At 48.3% G+C, this 16,843-nt stretch overlaps 1 protein-coding gene across 1 annotated transcript in view; it reads right to left on the reverse strand.

The window, feature by feature from the left end:
* B4GALT1 (beta-1,4-galactosyltransferase 1) overlaps positions 1-16,843 on the reverse strand; it is a 55,702-nt gene that overhangs the window by 11,056 nt on the left and 27,803 nt on the right. Inside the window, exons 2-3 of the mRNA XM_086416585.1 lie at positions 14,948-15,183; positions 2,602-2,789 (exon numbers count right to left, since the gene is read on the reverse strand). Of these exons, the coding sequence (XP_086272711.1) occupies positions 2,602-2,789; positions 14,948-15,183 (424 nt within the window). The remainder of the gene's footprint in view (positions 1-2,601; positions 2,790-14,947; positions 15,184-16,843) is intronic.

A 16,843-nucleotide genomic window follows, 5' to 3' on the forward strand; every position in this document is an offset into this window, starting at 1 on the left:
ATAGGCTTTAATTACACTGCTGCTCCTGGGGACAGGCATCAGCTGGCTTCCTCGCAAAGGGGCATTTTGGTGGGCAAGTCTGAGCCCCAGTGTTTAAGCAGAAGCCTGTGCTTTGCAGGGAAAGAGAACCGTGTTCCTTCTTAAAGTGCCAAGGAAGATCTGCTCAATTACCCAAGTCTAAGAAATTACTGAGGGAAGATGACTCCAATTTGCTTCCCAAATTGTGAGGGGAAGGGGAGAAGAAAATCAAGTAATACAACCACCTGGAGCCTGAAGATAAGTACCATCCCGAACATAAACACTTCTCACCTGGAGGTGCAGAGGCATAGGTGCTTCTGGACTCCACTGCCCTCCTTAAATAACAACCAACTACAACTATTCTCCATCTGAACGCAGAGCTCCAAAGAAGAGCAAGGAGAGAGAAGAAAGCCTTCCTCAGTGAGCAGTGCAAAGAAACAGAGGAAAACAATAGAATGGGAAAGGCTAGAGATCTCTTCAAGAAAAATTAGAGATACCAAGGGAACATTTCATGCAAAGATGGGCTCAATAAAGGACAGAAATGGTATGGCCCTAACAGAAGCAGAAGATATTAAGAGGTGGCAAGAATACACAGAAGAACTGTACAAAAAAGAGCTTCACGACCCAGATAATCATGATGGTGTGATTACTGACCTAGAGCCAGACATTCTGGAATGGGAAGTCAAGTGGGCCTTAGAAAGCATCACTATGAACAAAGTTAGTGGAGGTGATGGAATTGCAGTGAAGCTATTTCGAATCCTGAAAGATGATGCTGTGCAAGTGCTGCACTCAATATGCCAGCAAATTTGGAGAACTCAGCAGTGGCCACAGGACTGGAAACAGTCAGTTTTCATTCTAATCCCAAAGAAAGGCGATGTCAAAGAATGCTCAAACTACCACACAACTGCACTCATCTCACACTCTACTAAAGTAATGCTCAAAATTCTCCAAGCCAGGCTTCAGCAATACGTGGACCACAAACTTCCAGATTATCAAGCTGGTTTTTGAAAAGGCAGAGGAACCAGAGATCAAATTGCCAACATCCGCTGGATCATTGTAAAAGCAAGAGAGTTTCAGAAAAACATCTATTTCTGCTTTATTGACTATGCCAAAGCCTTTGACTGTGTGGATCACAATAAACTGTGAAAAATTCTGAAAGAACTGGGATGGGAATACCAGACCACCAACCTGCCTCTTCAGAAATCTGTACTGGACATGGAACAACAGACTGGTTCCAAATAGGAAAAGGAGTATGTCAAGGCTGTATATTGTCACCCTGCTTATTTAACTTCTATGCAGAGTACACCATGAGAAACACTGGGCTGGATGAAGCACAAGCATGGAATCGAGATTGCCGGGAGAAATATCAATAACCTCAGATATGTAGATGACACTACCCTTACGGCAGAAAGTGAAGAAGAACTAAAGAGCCTCTTGATGAAAGTGAAAGTGGAGAGTGAAAAAGTTGGCTTAAAGCTCAACATTCAGAAAACTAAGATCATGGCATCCGGTCCCATCACTTCATGGGAAATAGATGGGGAAACAGTGGAACAGTGTCAGACTTTATTTTTCTGGGCTCCAAAATCACTGAAGATGGTGACTGCAGCCATGAAATTAAAAGATGCTTACTGCTTGGAAGGAAAGTCATGACTAACCTAGACAGCGTACTAAAGCAGAGACATTACTTTGCCAACAAAGGTCCGTCTAGTCAAGGCTATGGTTTTTCCAGTACTCATGTATGGATGTGAAAGCTGGACTCTAAAGAAAGCTGAGTGCTGAAGCATTGATGCTTTTGAACTGTGGTGTTGGAGAAGACTCTTGAGAGTCCCCTGGACTGCAAGGAGATCCAACCAGTCCATCCTAAAGGAGATCAGTCCTGAGTGTTCATTGGAAGGACTGATGTTGAAGCTGAAACTTGAATACTTGGGTCACCTGATGCAAAGAGGTGATTCATTTGAAAAGATCCTGATGCTGGGAAAGATTGAGGGCAGGGGGAAAAGGGGATGACAGAGGATGAGATGGTTGGATGGCATCACCAACTCAATGGAGATGAGTTTAAGTAAACTCTAGGAGTTGGTGGTGGACAGGGAGGCCTGGCGTGCTGTGGTCCATGGGGTCGCAAAGAGTCAGACACAACCGAGCGACTCAACTGAACTGATGAGCTTCAAAGGACTTCCCAGGTGGCTCCAGTGGTCTAGAACTCCTACCAATGCAGGAAACGGAAGAGACATGGGTTCGATCACTGGGCCAGGAAGATCCCCTGGAGGTGGGGCATAACAAGCCACTCCAGGATTCTTGCCTAGAGAATCCCACAGACAGAGGGGCCTGGTGGGCTACGGTCCATAGGGGTGCAAGGAGTCAGACACGACTGAAGTGACTTAGCACAGCATTCAGCACACGTGCACTCTGAAGAGACTTAACACAGCATTCACACACATGTGCTTCAAAAGCACCCAGTTCTCCCAAAAGGCATTCTCCTCCAAAGCCTAAGAGGCACTACTCCTGGGCTAGAGGAACTGTGTTCCCTGGTTGTCATGGAAGACACAAAAATGTTTTCTGCAGATTCCAGTAAACATCTCTTACCTAAATCCAAACTTATCCATTGCTACAGAAATGTGCCGTGGCTGTGAAAAGCACCTGTAGGTGTTATGGTCGTTCATTGGGATGAGGTCCACATCGCTAAACACAAAGCAGTTGTAGTCATAGTCCTTCAAGGCCTCTTTAAAGCCAACATTGAGGAGCTTTGCGCGGTTGAACATGGACTCTCCAGCCTGGTGCAGAAACAAAAAAAAGTGCCATCAGATGCCATGAGGCCTTTCAGCCAAACACTCATGGGGACTGGTGACCTGTCTGCTTCACGTAGCCCTTAGACCATTCCTGGGCCTCATTTTCTACCCTCACTTTACAACTCAATCCTGAATAGCATTCCCTGAACCAGCAATCCCTCTTCTAGGAGTTATTCTGTAGGACTTGCAAGTGTGCAAATGACAGGTGAACAACGTGTTCACTCTTTTCACCACATGTTCACCAACGCAAAAGGCTGCAAACAATGACGTAAGCATGATCAGGAAACGGCTTCAATAAACCATGATGCATCCATATAATGAAATAGAGCTGTTTAAAAAAAAAAAAAAGGAAGCTCTAAAAGGAAATGATCATTGAGATAGTATTGTTAGGTGAAAGGTGTTTAAACAGATGTGTTATTTATTCTTATAGTACATATAGGCTAACTGCAGGAAGGATATCAGGAAACTGCTGACACTGGGACTTTTTCACTTCTACCTGCTTTTGTGTGGTTGACTAGGGTTTGATCATCACATTGGGTCCAGGTATTTGTCACTAAACCAGGCACCAGGAAATATGGCAAATTCAAGTCAGTCTCTGCCCTCCCAGTGCTCACAGTGTAGAGTGGAACCAGTGAGCTACAGGGCACAGTAGAGATAGTGTGTATGAGAGAGGAGGACACCCCCTTCAGGATGCCAACCACGGGGTCTACAAGAATTAAGTGTGTTGGTGCAAAGGTACTTCATATTTTATTTACTTCTCGTTTATTTTCAGTCTCCCCAATTAGAACCTAAGCTCAATGAACGCTGGAATTTTTTTTTTGCTGTTTCTTCACCCATTGGAAACAGGCCTGGAACATAGCCTGGCATACAGTAAGAGCTCAGTATATAACCACTGGATGGATGGATGGATGGATGGATGGCTGGATGAGTAGACAAATGGATGGACTTCAACATACTATGGCAGATGGCAACCCTTTGGGGAGACTCCAACCTAAGGGGCCTCTCATGGGTCTCTGCTCTTACCAGTTACCAAGACCCCAGGTTAGTAAGGACAGTAACATCATCGACACAATCATGCTTACACTTAATTCACAAGCACTTCAATACCCATACTCTCATCCTGGCTGGAATTCTCCCACCAGTGTCATGAAGAAACTAAGGCCACATAAATGACACAGCTGGTGCTGGAGCCCAACCCTCTAGAATCCTCACTTTTCAGTCTTTCTCAGGATCAACAAGATCAATGACCTCTACTTTGGGGGAAAATGTGCCTCACGAGGGCCTACAGTATCTGTACCGTCTCTAAGGTGGGGTGCTGCACATCTTCTCTCCAGGACTCTAAGATAGGGCCCGGACACTGGCTCTCCACCAGGCTGCCTAAGTGAGGACAGAGTGCCCGGATGGTGCCACAGCCCCCAGTCTCAGGAGGGTGACTCAGGGCAACAGACCACTTGAGAAAGACAAGTACCAGGAAGTCAGAAAGAGCAGCCCAAAAGAGTAAATGAAACATTTTACATGAGAGCTCCTTTCTTCAGCCTGTGACAAAGCATTCTAACCATGCGTGGTAAAGGGAGAAGGCTGTGCCCTGTGGTACTCGGGGTGTACTTGGGCTGCTCTGTCAGTTAAAGAGAGGCACCATGGCGTTGCAAAGAGTTGACACAACTGAGCACGCATGCAGGCACACACGCCAGTTAAGAACCATTTAGAATTCTGCCTTCAACTAATTCTGTGTAAGTCCTGAGACCAAGAAAAAAAAAAAAGACCAAAGTTTAGGAACTGCATATGAAGTTGTTGTCATTATTATTATTATAATAACACACCGCTAATATTCTCGGGGGGATCTGATACACCAGGCACAGGGAAGTATTTTACAAGCATGGTGTGTCCTTTAATCATCTCAACAATCTTGTTAACAACCTTCACCCCCAAATCTGATTTGCTTCCTTCTCCCACACCCTTCGACCTCCTGGAAATAGAGGCCTGCATCTAGTGGTTTCCATCTTCCTCCTCCAGCCCCATTAAGATTCTCAGAGAGTTAGCTTTCTCTGAATATTGTGAGATAAAATTCAGCCCCACTGAACATGTTTCCAACAAGTGAACAGGCAATGTTCCAACAAAGCCTTTTCCCAGTTGTGGAGCAGACTCCCACCCAAGTCGCTGCCCAGTGCTCCCTTCTGTTGGTCTGCTCCCCAGTGACAGGAGCAGGGTGTTGGTGGCCTTGTCTGAAGCATAGGACCTGGCCTGTTGGCCATGACTGATTGACCTAAGCAGATACCTGACTGAGACTACCCTAAGCATTTTCCTCCCACAGGAACTAGAAATATGGAACAATGAATGGGCACCGCTGGTGCCAACCCCAGGACCAATGGCAGTCTGGAGGAGAAACCCAAAGAGCAGACCTGTTCTACCCCTTTCCCCATGTGTGGGGTGACTGACAAGTGGGTGTATCAGTCAAGAGAGGCCAACATCCATCAGTCTAGAGGGGACAGGAGTCTGGGCCTGGTCAGTGTGCTGGCCTGGGGAAGAGTGAGGACACATGAGGTGGGAGGCCTGGCAGAGTCTACGCTCTCCAGACGCTTCATGCAGCAAACCCAATGCCCTTTGGGCAGATCTGGGTGGCAGGGACAAATGTCTCAAGCAGTGTCAGATGGCTCTCCAAGGCATTAAAACCTTTTTTTGAGAGCCCTAAACATGTACCCTAAACATAAGAGCAAGTAATATGTCCACTCAGAATCCTCATACACTGCTGGTGGGAATACAAAATCGTGCTGCCATCTTGGAAGACAGTCTGGAGTTCCTCACATGGATAAACAAAGAGTCACCATGTGATCCAGAAATTCTACTCCCACGTATATACTCAAGAGAAATGGAAACATGTCCACACAAAAACTTTCAAATAAAGTTCACAGCAGCACTGTCCAGCACTTTTTAGATAGCTAAGAAGTGGAAACAACCCAAATGGCCATTAACTGATAAATGGACAAATAAATATGGTATATGCACACAATTCAACATTATTCTGCAATAAAAAGAATGAAGTACTGCTACATGCTGTAAATTGGATGAACCTTGAAAACATCATGCTAAGTGAAAGAAATCAGTCACAAAGGATCACAGATAAGGTTGCACTTATATGAAATGTCCAGAACAGGCAAATCCACAGAGACAGAATATAGAATTGTAGCTACTAGGGCAGGAGAGAATGGAGGAGTTAACTGATAGCTAAGAAGTGTAGGGGAGTTTTTTTGGCTTAATAAAGATGTTCTAAAATTGATCATGGTTGATGGATGCCCAATTCTGAATATACTAAAAGCTACTGAATTATATACTTTAAATAGGTATATTGTATGATATGTAATTATATCTCAATTAAATTATATAAAAAAAGAAAAGCCTGCTCCGAAGATGGGAGAGGACCAGAGGGCCCTGTTTCTCCCTCTTTTTCTGTATTGATTCTGCTCATTTATTGGGTATCTACTTTTTGCTTAGCAGTAGGGATACAGAAAAAGAAAAGACACAAGCTCTGCTTTTGAGAAGTTCCAAGTTAAACAGGCAATTGTATTTTTATGGAGTGATGAGCTCTTTAGGGTGGACAGCTAGCTAAAGGGGAAGGAGGAGAAAGGAGCTCCCTAGCCCAGCACATACAGAGAAGTAGAGGTGGAAACACGAACCCAATCATAGAAAATTAGAGAAGGCCTCGAAGAAGCTAGCCAAATTTAGTTGGGAGGCATGAGAAGAATATTCTGAGATGAGCAAGCAGCATTTGTAAAGCCTGTGAGAAAAGATAGCATTCAAGGAACTACAGAAATACAGACTGGGGAAGCCAGACTAAGACAAGAAGGTAGATGTGGACCAAAACATGAGGCAGGAAAGGGAGGCTAGGAACTTTGCTAAAATAATCAAGACTTTCTCTTTTTTATTCAGGCCATAGGAAGCTCTTGAGGTTTTAAATGAGAATTATGTTTTGCAAGCCCAGGAGGAATTTGTGCCCTACTTGCCAACTGAGGGCAGCAAGACCAGTCTGCAAGCTATGGCATGATTACTGGAGACTAGGCAATGACACGGGGCAAGCAGAGAATGCCTCTCCGGAAGGGCTAAGGTGGGGACTCCACTTCCCCATTTCACACCTCACTTGTTCCCAGGCCTGTGTGCTGCACCTGCGAGCAGCCTTCGTGGGGTTTCCAGGAGAGGTACCAGAATCTGGTCTAATCACCAGGCAAATCCTGTGGTTAAGGCAAGTGCAGCCTTTCCCTGATGGTAAGAGGAGACAGATGACCAACTACCGAAAGCCACAGCGCCAACTGCCCAAGTTCTCACAGTTTCTAGAAGACCCACCAAACCACCCTGGCTTCCCTGGATGTCAGGCCCTCGTGTGTACACAGCACACATATCCCCTGATCATGATGGCATGGGGGCTGACTACCTGGCCCCTCCGCCACCAAAAACACAGCAGCAAAGAGGTTGGAAACACCAACCCTAAGCCCAGAGTCTCAAATAATCAGAATTTCTATGGGACGGGAGAAACAATTTTGCTCCTATACACACCCCCTGCCCATCACACCACTCCTCCCCTTCACAATAGCTACAGTAACCCACAGGCTCTCGAGCCCACAGCTCCAGAGGCAGGTCTGCAGGCAGTGGAAATCTCTGCAGATATATCCTTTTGCATGCTTCTCTGTGCCCCCTCAGACTCCAAGAGGAAAGACCCAGGACAAATGGGTGGCAGACAAGCAGAGGAAGCTCTGGCCAGGCAGCCATGTAGCAGGACTGACCGGCAAGCCTCCGGAGGGTAGACAGGCTGGCTGTGAGGGGATCTCCAGAGAATTGCTGGGATTACACAAACGCTGAGTCTGTGGCAGGCTAATATCCACTGACCCATTATTTCACAGCAGTTGGGTCTCTGGCTTTGAACCTTAATAACACAGGAGCCCTGAGTTCAGACAAGGCCCTCAATAAAACCTGGATCAGAGACTTAAGCTCTTCTCCCAGTGAGTGAAGGAAACGTGCCCTCCAGGGTTCGTTGGGGGTGGGCGGTAGTCCTCTTGTTTGCCACAGTCATTACTCACAAGAGAGGGCATATCCTTGGCCCCTGACAGACCAGAACACAGGTCAGAGCCATAAGGTCCCTTCAGAGAGAACAGAGCTAATAGAACAGCCAAGCAAGGACTCTGGGTAAGGTAAACAGAAAATAATTTTAAAACTTCAGTTCTACAGCAGGATGTCTGCCTCTCTCCCAGGGCCTAAGGCACTGAGATGAGATTTTCTGCAGAAAAACACTCAGAAAATAAAGGCTTCATTTTCAAGAAAGCAATTTGGCCACTTATACTACAAACCATAGAAATGTTTACACCATTTCTGAACCCATAGTCTTGTATCTGAAAATCTAGCCTAGAGAAATAAATCTAAATATGGAAGAAACAGCACAGAATAAGCCATAAACTGAAAGATGTTCATTACAGTCTTATTTACACTACTGAGAAAGTGAAAATTACCTAAAGGCCTTCTAACAGAGGAATGTCTACACTAATTATGGTAGAACTACATGCTCAACTATTATGAAGGCATGGAAAGTGATGATTATGAAGACTATGAAATAACATGGGAGATGCTGATGATATACAATTTAAGGGAAAAAAGCAAGGTACAAAAGTATACATACATACAGTATGAGCTCAACTCCGGCTTGATTTTAATGCAGTCTCTTTGACCTTTGCACAACAGGCGGGCTCGCACCAACCTCAGCATTTCTCAGTGAGCCCACAGGGGCCAGGGCCCTGCCTGGGAAACCCCAGGGCCCTGGATGGCACATGCTCAGGATCATTTACACAGCTTCCCCCTGTCCAGCAGCGCCTGGGCTCTGGACTGGATTTGGGGGCATGTGGACATTACCAGGGTGGCGGCAGTGGTGGCAGCGGCGGCAGCAGTCGCAGCGGTAGTAAGGTCGGCATTCCTCTCTCTCTCTAGGAGGTGAAGGGCACAGAAGAGGAGCAGGTGGAGAGCAAGAAGCAGATCACAGAGAGGAGGTCCTCCTTCAGCTTGCTTTGCTACAAACAGGATTAACAAGGAAAAGCAAAGGGCCCCCACTAGAAGGAAAAAAAGAAAAGAGAGACAAGGATGGCTCCAAGGGAGAGACGTGAGGAAGAGAGGCAAGGGTCTGGGCTGTGGCCACCCTGGTTTCCAAGGCAAAGGCACATTCCTAATAAGTGGTCAGTCCCCATCACAAAGTCACGGGGGAATGACATTTCCCAGGACAATGCCCAGGGAGGCAATTCACCAGCTCAGGCAAGTACATGTAAGTGCTGCTTCAACATGATCCCTGCAGGCTGGAGCGAGCCACAGACAGAGCAAGGGGAAACACACGGCAAAGGAAACGACCAGTCACGGGGGCAGCACATGAGCAGCGGTGGGATGCGGATATCTACAGCTATCCCACCAAAGGTCCCAGTGCCCAGAGAAAGGGGCTGCTGCAGAATGGGGCCGGTCCCACCCCTCTGCAGCCCTACTCCTGCATACCTCAATCTGGGTGCTGACAGCTCAGGCAGGAAATGCAAGGCAGGGAGGCGGGTGGCAAACAGACAATCAAGATGGAAACCAACCCAGGGGGATGCCTCAGGCCCAGGCAGCTGTCCACCGGAGCGGGGCAGACGCAGGAGCCTGCTTCACTCTAACAGTCTTGGCCTCATTTAGGAATCAGCTGCCTGGCCCAGGGACACAGGTAAGCAGCCAAGGAGGGTAACAGAGGCTCTCACTCACTGAGGGTGCCAGGGGCTGTCTCCAAACCTGCCCACTCTTGGTCTCAGACAAGCAGCTTAGAACCACTTCACGACTGTGCACAGATGAGAAGGAAGAGGGAAAAAACTCCAAAGCTGGACGGAGACCCTTCTGATGGGAGCTGGGCCCTCCGTTCAGGCCAGGTTTTACTCATAACCATGACAACTGGGCCAGCCTCCTGGGGGTTCTGAGGCTGCTACTCCCAAGCCACTGTCCTCTTCTTGTGACCCAGTGGGACTCACGGGGGACACTGCCAAGTGGAAATGGAGCTGCTCCTCAGTGAGGAACAGACACATGGCAAGGTGAGGCATTCCAGGGGCTGCAGGTGATTTCTGTCCTGGCTCTGCTGCCCGGCCATCGCGAGACCCCCAGCAAGCTGCTCCCTTCTGGGAGTCTTCCCTCAGCAGGAACAGTGTGCAGGAGGGGTACCGATTGCCTCAGTAGGGGCTGTCACGGTCAAAACTCAAACTTTGAGACCATGAAAGAGGCTCAGTCCAAAAGACCATCATGTATTATGACCATCAACCACCACAGGACTAAAGTAGGGTCTCTGCTGGGCAGGAAGCTTTGACGGGGCAGAGGGGAGAAGGCCATGCAGGTTCCCAGGGGTCATGACCTGGCCTGGAGGGGAAAGGAGGCTTCACGTCTCAGGTTCTCACTTGCCAGAAAGCCAGGAGCAAAGGGTCCTGTCCCGAGAGCTGATGGATCCACAGGAAGCAGCTCTGGCTCCACACCCTAACCGTGCAGTGGATGAAGCATGGAGCCTGGTGGTCAGGCAGACAAGGGAGTCAAGCCTGAGGGATGTGGGTCTCGGGGCCACAGGGGCGGGGAGAGCCCGCACACAGGCAAGCACTCCTCTCCCCTCACTAGAAAGCACTATGCGGCCTGGAAGCAGCCCAGATGGAGAAGGCAGCACAGCTCCACTCCAAGCCTTTGCAGAGCTAAGGGGAGGGCCTTCCATGGTGGCCAGAAAGAAAGCAACCAGGGGAGGGAAGGGAGGCACACAGGATAGAGGTATTCGATGCAGCATGAGCAGAGGTCCAGGAGGGAGCGTGTCTCAGGGATGGTGGTGAGTCCAGTGCGGCGTGTGAAGGAGACCTGAGGGGAAGTGGCGGCAGGTCTCAGTCCGGGTGCCAAGCTCAGGCTTCCATGCCCTTCAGACCCTCGCCTGTGGGCGAGGACATAATGGAGTTTAGAGAGGGCATGCCATGGTCGGAGCTAGAAAAACTTAATGAGCGCAGAGGCACCAGAAGACCTACAAACTGAATCAGAGACGGATCCTGGGCCCTCTTTCTGGGGCAGGGTGCTGTCACAGCTACTATGAACCCACTTGCATTTGTCATCCATTTGGTAATTCCCCTGGTGACTTATCTCACAAACATCCTGTATTTCTTATTAGAGTTAGGGCTGCCAGGTGGTGATCTGCCTTCCCTCTGCCCTTGATGGTTTTACAGTTTCCTTTCTTAATGAAAGTATAAGGAAGTGAGGTGTGCACCCCATCTCCCATCTGCTAAAATACCTTACTGTCCTCCTCTGTACCTGCGCTGGACCTCAGGTAGGATATCTGAGCCTCAGAGTAGCACCCTTGGCTCTGACAGGCCGGACCCGCCAGAACCCTAATAGGATATTCAGACACCAGTGGGAGAAGGCAGGAGGAGGGCTGGACGCTGAGGACAGACAGCAATGCTGCTGCTTCTCAGGACTCACTCAACCCTCTACCCCTCTTCTTGTGAGATGCAAGTTATGATGGGGATTGGAGGGGACTGAACCAAAAGAAAGTGGTCAACAGCTGAGGATCCATAGCAGGAGCCATAGAAACCCATGCAAGCTCACCCCTGTGGGTGGAGCCAGAGACACAACCCTTCTCTGAAGAAGCTGGCAGGTGGGCCATGGTCCCTAAGTCCACGACCTTCTGCTCAAGCAGAGAACCCAAGAATGGGAGGGAGGGTCTCGATACTGGTACTGACAGGGGGTGAAACAGGAGGCAGGGAGAATAGTACAGAGTTTATCACCATAGTCCTGGGCAGAGAAAACAGGCAGGAAGATGGGGGACGGTGAGGGGCGGGGGGAGAAGGAACTCAAAGCAGCTAATGTTTACAGAGGGTTCCCGTGTGCCAGGTGTGTGCGTCACAGCCCCGTCCCGTGCGTGCAAAGGACTGAAGGCTTCCCCTCCCATGAATGAGGAAACCGAGCTGTGAAGGACTTGAGTCCAAGGTCACTGAGCTGGGAAGGGGCAGAGCCAGCACCCAGGCAGTCTGAGCCTGGAGCTCACTGCCAGTCCTGGACGCCCAGCTCTGAGGAGGAGGGACTAAGTGCCCTTGAGAAGGGAACTGGTGCTAATGTGCTGAGAGGGCACTAGGGCACGGGGCTGGGCTCGGAGCTGCAGCCCTACTGTGGCTTATGTGCCTTCCTACCAGTCCCTTCCCCCGATCCCTGAGCCTCAGTTTCCTCATCGGCAAAACAGATGAGAACAGAACTCTCTGTTCTGTACCTCAGGGGTACAGGTGAATCCCGGCAAAGAATGAAGGGGAAGTCAGGGATAGAGGTGGGAACACAGCCCCCACTTCAGGCAGAACATGCTGTGACCCAATGTGACCCACTGTGGATGCAGGGCTAGGCAGCATTTCAACGTGGCAGGGGGAGGTTTTGTTCTTAAAAACCTGCCCGAGAACCTGAGGGCTAGATGTCTCAGGGGCCCCTCCTATTTTAAGCACTTTCTCTTCTTAAATCGGGTGTGTGTGTTGGGGTGGGGCAGTGAATGAATGTCAAGATGACAGTAGGGTGTCTGAGACAGGAAGAGGCTAAGAGGCCTAGCTGCTCAACAAATGGTACACAAAACCCAAGCCAGATGCTCTGAACCGGAGCATCTAATTGTAACACAGGGAACACGGGAGTTCTAAGTTGTAGAGAGGGCACGCTCCAAATGTTTCCCCTCCCACCTCTTTCAAGGCTTGGGTTTTCCTATCATTGCTTTATTATGGGTTTCTTATAGATACCCTACAAGATGTTCTTTGCTGGAAAGGTAGGGGCAATTTCAGGTTTCTTTTTGACTTGGTTACCTGGAAGTCAGATCATATTTTCCCAAAGAAATAATCAGGGTGGAGCTGGAGCAGAAGAAATAAGATTAGCTGGGGGAGAGGGAGATAAAGGAAATGATTTTCTCAAGGCGGAAAGTTAACCCTTGGGAGAGCAGAAAAAGATGAAGAAACCACAAGACCCGGACTAGAGCAGAGGGTAGGGGTGGTGGTGGGGTGTTGAGGGGGAGATGATTATACTGACCAGACTAGAGGAAAAAAAAAAGAGATGTAAAGGTTTGACGGACTAGAGCAGAGGGTAGGGGTGGTGGTGGGGTGTTGAGGGGGAGATGATTATACTGACCAGACTAGAGGAAAAAAAAAAAGAGATGTAAAGGTTTGAAAAATGAAAAATAAAATCCTTCCGATGCTGAGATACATGTGGGAGAAGACAGGAGTTGGGGATGTTTCTCAGCATCCTAGGGAAAGTGAGGAGGTGGGAGAAGAGGAGGCCTGCTTTCCCCCAGCCTTCAATTCACAGAATAGTTGTCACTTGAGATGGTTCTTGGAAGGCGGTTCCTCCAGTCAGATGAGCTCAGGAAACGTGCCGAGTTCCCTCTGGAGGCTGTCATGTACACCAGGACACTGAAGCCTCTGCAGGAACAAAACCTGCTTCACGTTGTCCCCAGCATCCCTCAAATGCACATGACCTCAGGTCTCCATTTCGGAGAGCACACTTGGGGAGAAGTCCCGTCTTGGGCAGTGACCGGGGTGAGCTGGCACAGCAGTACCGCTGGTCCAAGCTGGCTTGCCTGTTTATTGTTCTGCCAGCCTGGACTGGGGCAGGCAGGAGGAAATAGCTGGTGTAAGACATGTGGAAATCTGTTGTTTGAAACTTGGGTAATATCTATATAAATCCTGCCATAGGAACTTAGGACAGCAGCTAAATTTTACCGGTCCAATATATGTTTGACTTCATAATTGAACGAGGCAATCTCACATTTACCTAAAATACAACCTTTCTATACATTAGCAATTCTCCACTCCTGCCCCCAAGTCTTCCTCGATCAGTCACCTAAATTCAAACACTTGGCATCATCACTCACTCTCTTTAACACTCTTTACCCAAGTTATGCATTTTAATCTATACAGTTTATATGCCACCCAGACCACAGCTGTCTAACTTCTGTTTAGTCAGATTTGTAGGAGGCTATCAGACACCCTGATGAAACAATCTGCCACGGTGTCTACCGTGTTATCACTCATCTACTGGTATAACAATTATCAATGAGGGAAAGGAGAGGCAGCTGGCGTGGCTTGTGCTTAGTAATCCCTGATGGCCTGGTAACCGTGGCTTCCTCTTCCAGGCGCTCAGAGCCACTGCTTTAATAACGGGCTCCTGAATCCTACCATGATCGACATGTGCACACTGACATCAGACAAGTGTTCCTTGACGGCAGGGCTTTTTTTAAACAAATACTCGTTGGACTGAAGTGGCTTGGATTTTGCAGGGCATATACCTATTCTCTCTTACATAATACAAATATTCTTCCATGATAAAGCCTAACTGCCTGGCTATCTTACAAGCAGATTTTCTTGGGGCCTTGGTCTGTGCCTCACTTGGCCAAGGCCCTCCAACAGCCCTGAGGGGTTTTGCCTACCACCTGTTCTCCCACTTTGAGATTCAGTTCTTGAGATTATTAGAAATTGTTCCTTGGAAGGGTCCCACTTGCCATAAATGAGGATGGAAGCTTCAGGACAGGTAGAACCAGGAAACTTCGTCGTTTCTTTAGTATCTCTCTGCTTTGTCCTGGCAGTGCTCAGAAATGCTTGATGGACACATTGTTGTTTCTAGCTTTTCTTCTGGTCCAAGGAACACTCACAGAGTCCCTCAGTTTTGATGGAAGCTGTCAGCTGCTAACAATCTTTCTATTCAAACTAACTTACTACAAAAAGATCCATAGTTTATCTTGAAGTGAAATGGACACTGGGCCTTTTAGAAATGGAAATGTATATACTCTGTCTCTTCAAAGGAATTTCAATGGAATTTAGTAGACAGATAAGTTAGATGTGTTATTCCACCTGGGAGATTATAGTCTAAAGATGGGAATTTAAGTATTCAGGCTAAACTTGAAATACCAAAGTTAAATTCTTGGGTGGGGGTAGGGGTAACTATACAGCATTTAGCTCATTTGCACCTGAGGGTGGTAATGGTAGAATTTCAAAATGCCAGATGTCTAAAAGATTACTTCTATTCCTTCACCCCTCATCACTCACATATTTAAGTACATAAGTGTGCACATGCACACACATGACATGCATGCCTTCCCTCTCTCCCTCCACCCCCCCAGACCTCACCTGGTTGATAACATAGATGCCATAGTCTAACTGCTGACGCTGTAGGATTGGGTGCAAGTAATACAGCCAGTACTTGAGGTGTTCCTGCCGGTTGCGGAATGGAATGATGATGGCCACCTTGTGAGGAGAGATGCAGTCCGTGGGGGTGTAGCGACCACCCAACTTCACCTTCGGGTTCTGCTGCTCCACAAGCTTCAGGTCCACAGGTATGTTAAACTCAATCAGCATGGGGCCGACTAGAGAGGTGGGGGAAAGGAGAAGACATCAGGCTCCAGGACTGCCTCAGGAAGCCATCCCTGGGGAAGTAGTGTGGCCATGGAAAAGGCTCTCAGGCCGAGCACTAGGTACCATGTCCAGCACCAGTGTGACCAACCATCTCGGAAAACCTTTCAGTCCCCAGCAAACCCAGACAGCTGGTCACCCTTTGAAGCACTCTCCTAACCCCAGGACCCACTCAGACTCTTACGTTGCTCAACTGAAAAAATGGAAATAGAGTAATTCTTGCTCAGATTTCCGGACAAGCTGTTGTAAGGATCAGAGAGCATGGTTGAGAAAGCACTTTCTCAGAAATCCGGACGTTGAAACTTAACTCTGCTACCTCCCAGCTGTGTGGCCTTGGACAAACAACTTACATCATCTCTCTGAACCTAACCTAGTTGGAAGGGAAGCGTGCATATGTGTTGAGGAGCTCAGTGTTGAGGAAATCGGCCTGAAGTCAGAAGGCAGCAGCGAGTGGCATGGGTTACCCATGTCTGGGGAAGGGATGTGATGCATGAATGAAACCAATTTGATGGGGAGGGGCTGGAGGAACTGGGGAAACAGAAGGAACAGCCAGAAAGAACACCAAAGAAGAATGCTTAGAATAAGTAGCGGATGAAGAAGGGAGAAGAAGTTGGGGGAGACTCCACAAAGATTCTGTCCTGGAAGAACACGGCTCCAAATGAGAGAATTAAGTTCCCTGGTGCCTCAGATGGCAAAGAATCCTACTGCAATGAGGGAGACCTGGGTTTGATCCCTGGATTGGGAAGATCCCCTGGAGGAGGGCATGGCAACTCACTCCAGTATTCTTGCCTAGAGAATCCCCAAGGACAGAAGAGCCTGGCAGGCTACAGTCCATGGGGTCGCCAAGAGTCAGACACGACTGAGCAACTAAGTACAGCACATTAAAGTAAGAGAGCTTGGGGCTTAGAGGAAAAACTGATGAGATCCAGATGGTGGATTCTGAGGTAGTGGCAGGTTAGGAGCAGAGGAAAAGGTCAAAGTCAAGATCCAGATACAGGAATGAACGTCCCCGCCTCCTAAATAGAAACAGGTGGAGCCGAGAGAAGACTCCAAGTGTGAGGACTGCCTCTGCCACAGTACACAAGGGGAGGGCAGGAGAAAGAGGCCCAGGGACAGACAGGGGATGGTGGACAGAGTCAACATTTCAAACCAGGTCCCCAGTATTCCCGGTAGGCCAGACTTTCTCAAAGTGGATTCCAGGAAGCACTAGTCCCAGTAAGATGCTCAATGGAAAAACAGGTTCCCCTGGTCAAAGAAGTCTGGGAACCCCACAAACTAAATCTTGCTTCTGGAAGGTCATAAGGCACACCAAAAGCTCTGAGGAGCTGTGCAGTCAAGAAACCCCATTCAGGGACTTCCCTGGTGGTCCAGTGGCTAAGACTCCATGCTTCCAATGCAGGGGGACCCGGTTCGATCCCTGGTCTAGCTCCCACATGCCACAACTAAGGGTTCCCAGGATGCGACTAAAGATCCCATGTGCTGCAATGAAGATCAAAGACTCTGGGTGCTAGAACTAAGACCTAGAGCAGCCAAATAAACAAATAAATATTTTTAAAAAGAGAAAGAAACCCCATTCACTTTATCTAACCCACCACTTCCTAAACTTACTTAGCC

Source organism: Bos grunniens, chromosome 8 (assembly GCF_055505025.1).
Source record: "Bos grunniens cultivar Pamir isolate PY7600 chromosome 8, Bosgru_T2T1.0, whole genome shotgun sequence".
In the NCBI taxonomy this organism is placed as follows: Eukaryota; Metazoa; Chordata; class Mammalia; order Artiodactyla; family Bovidae; genus Bos; species Bos grunniens.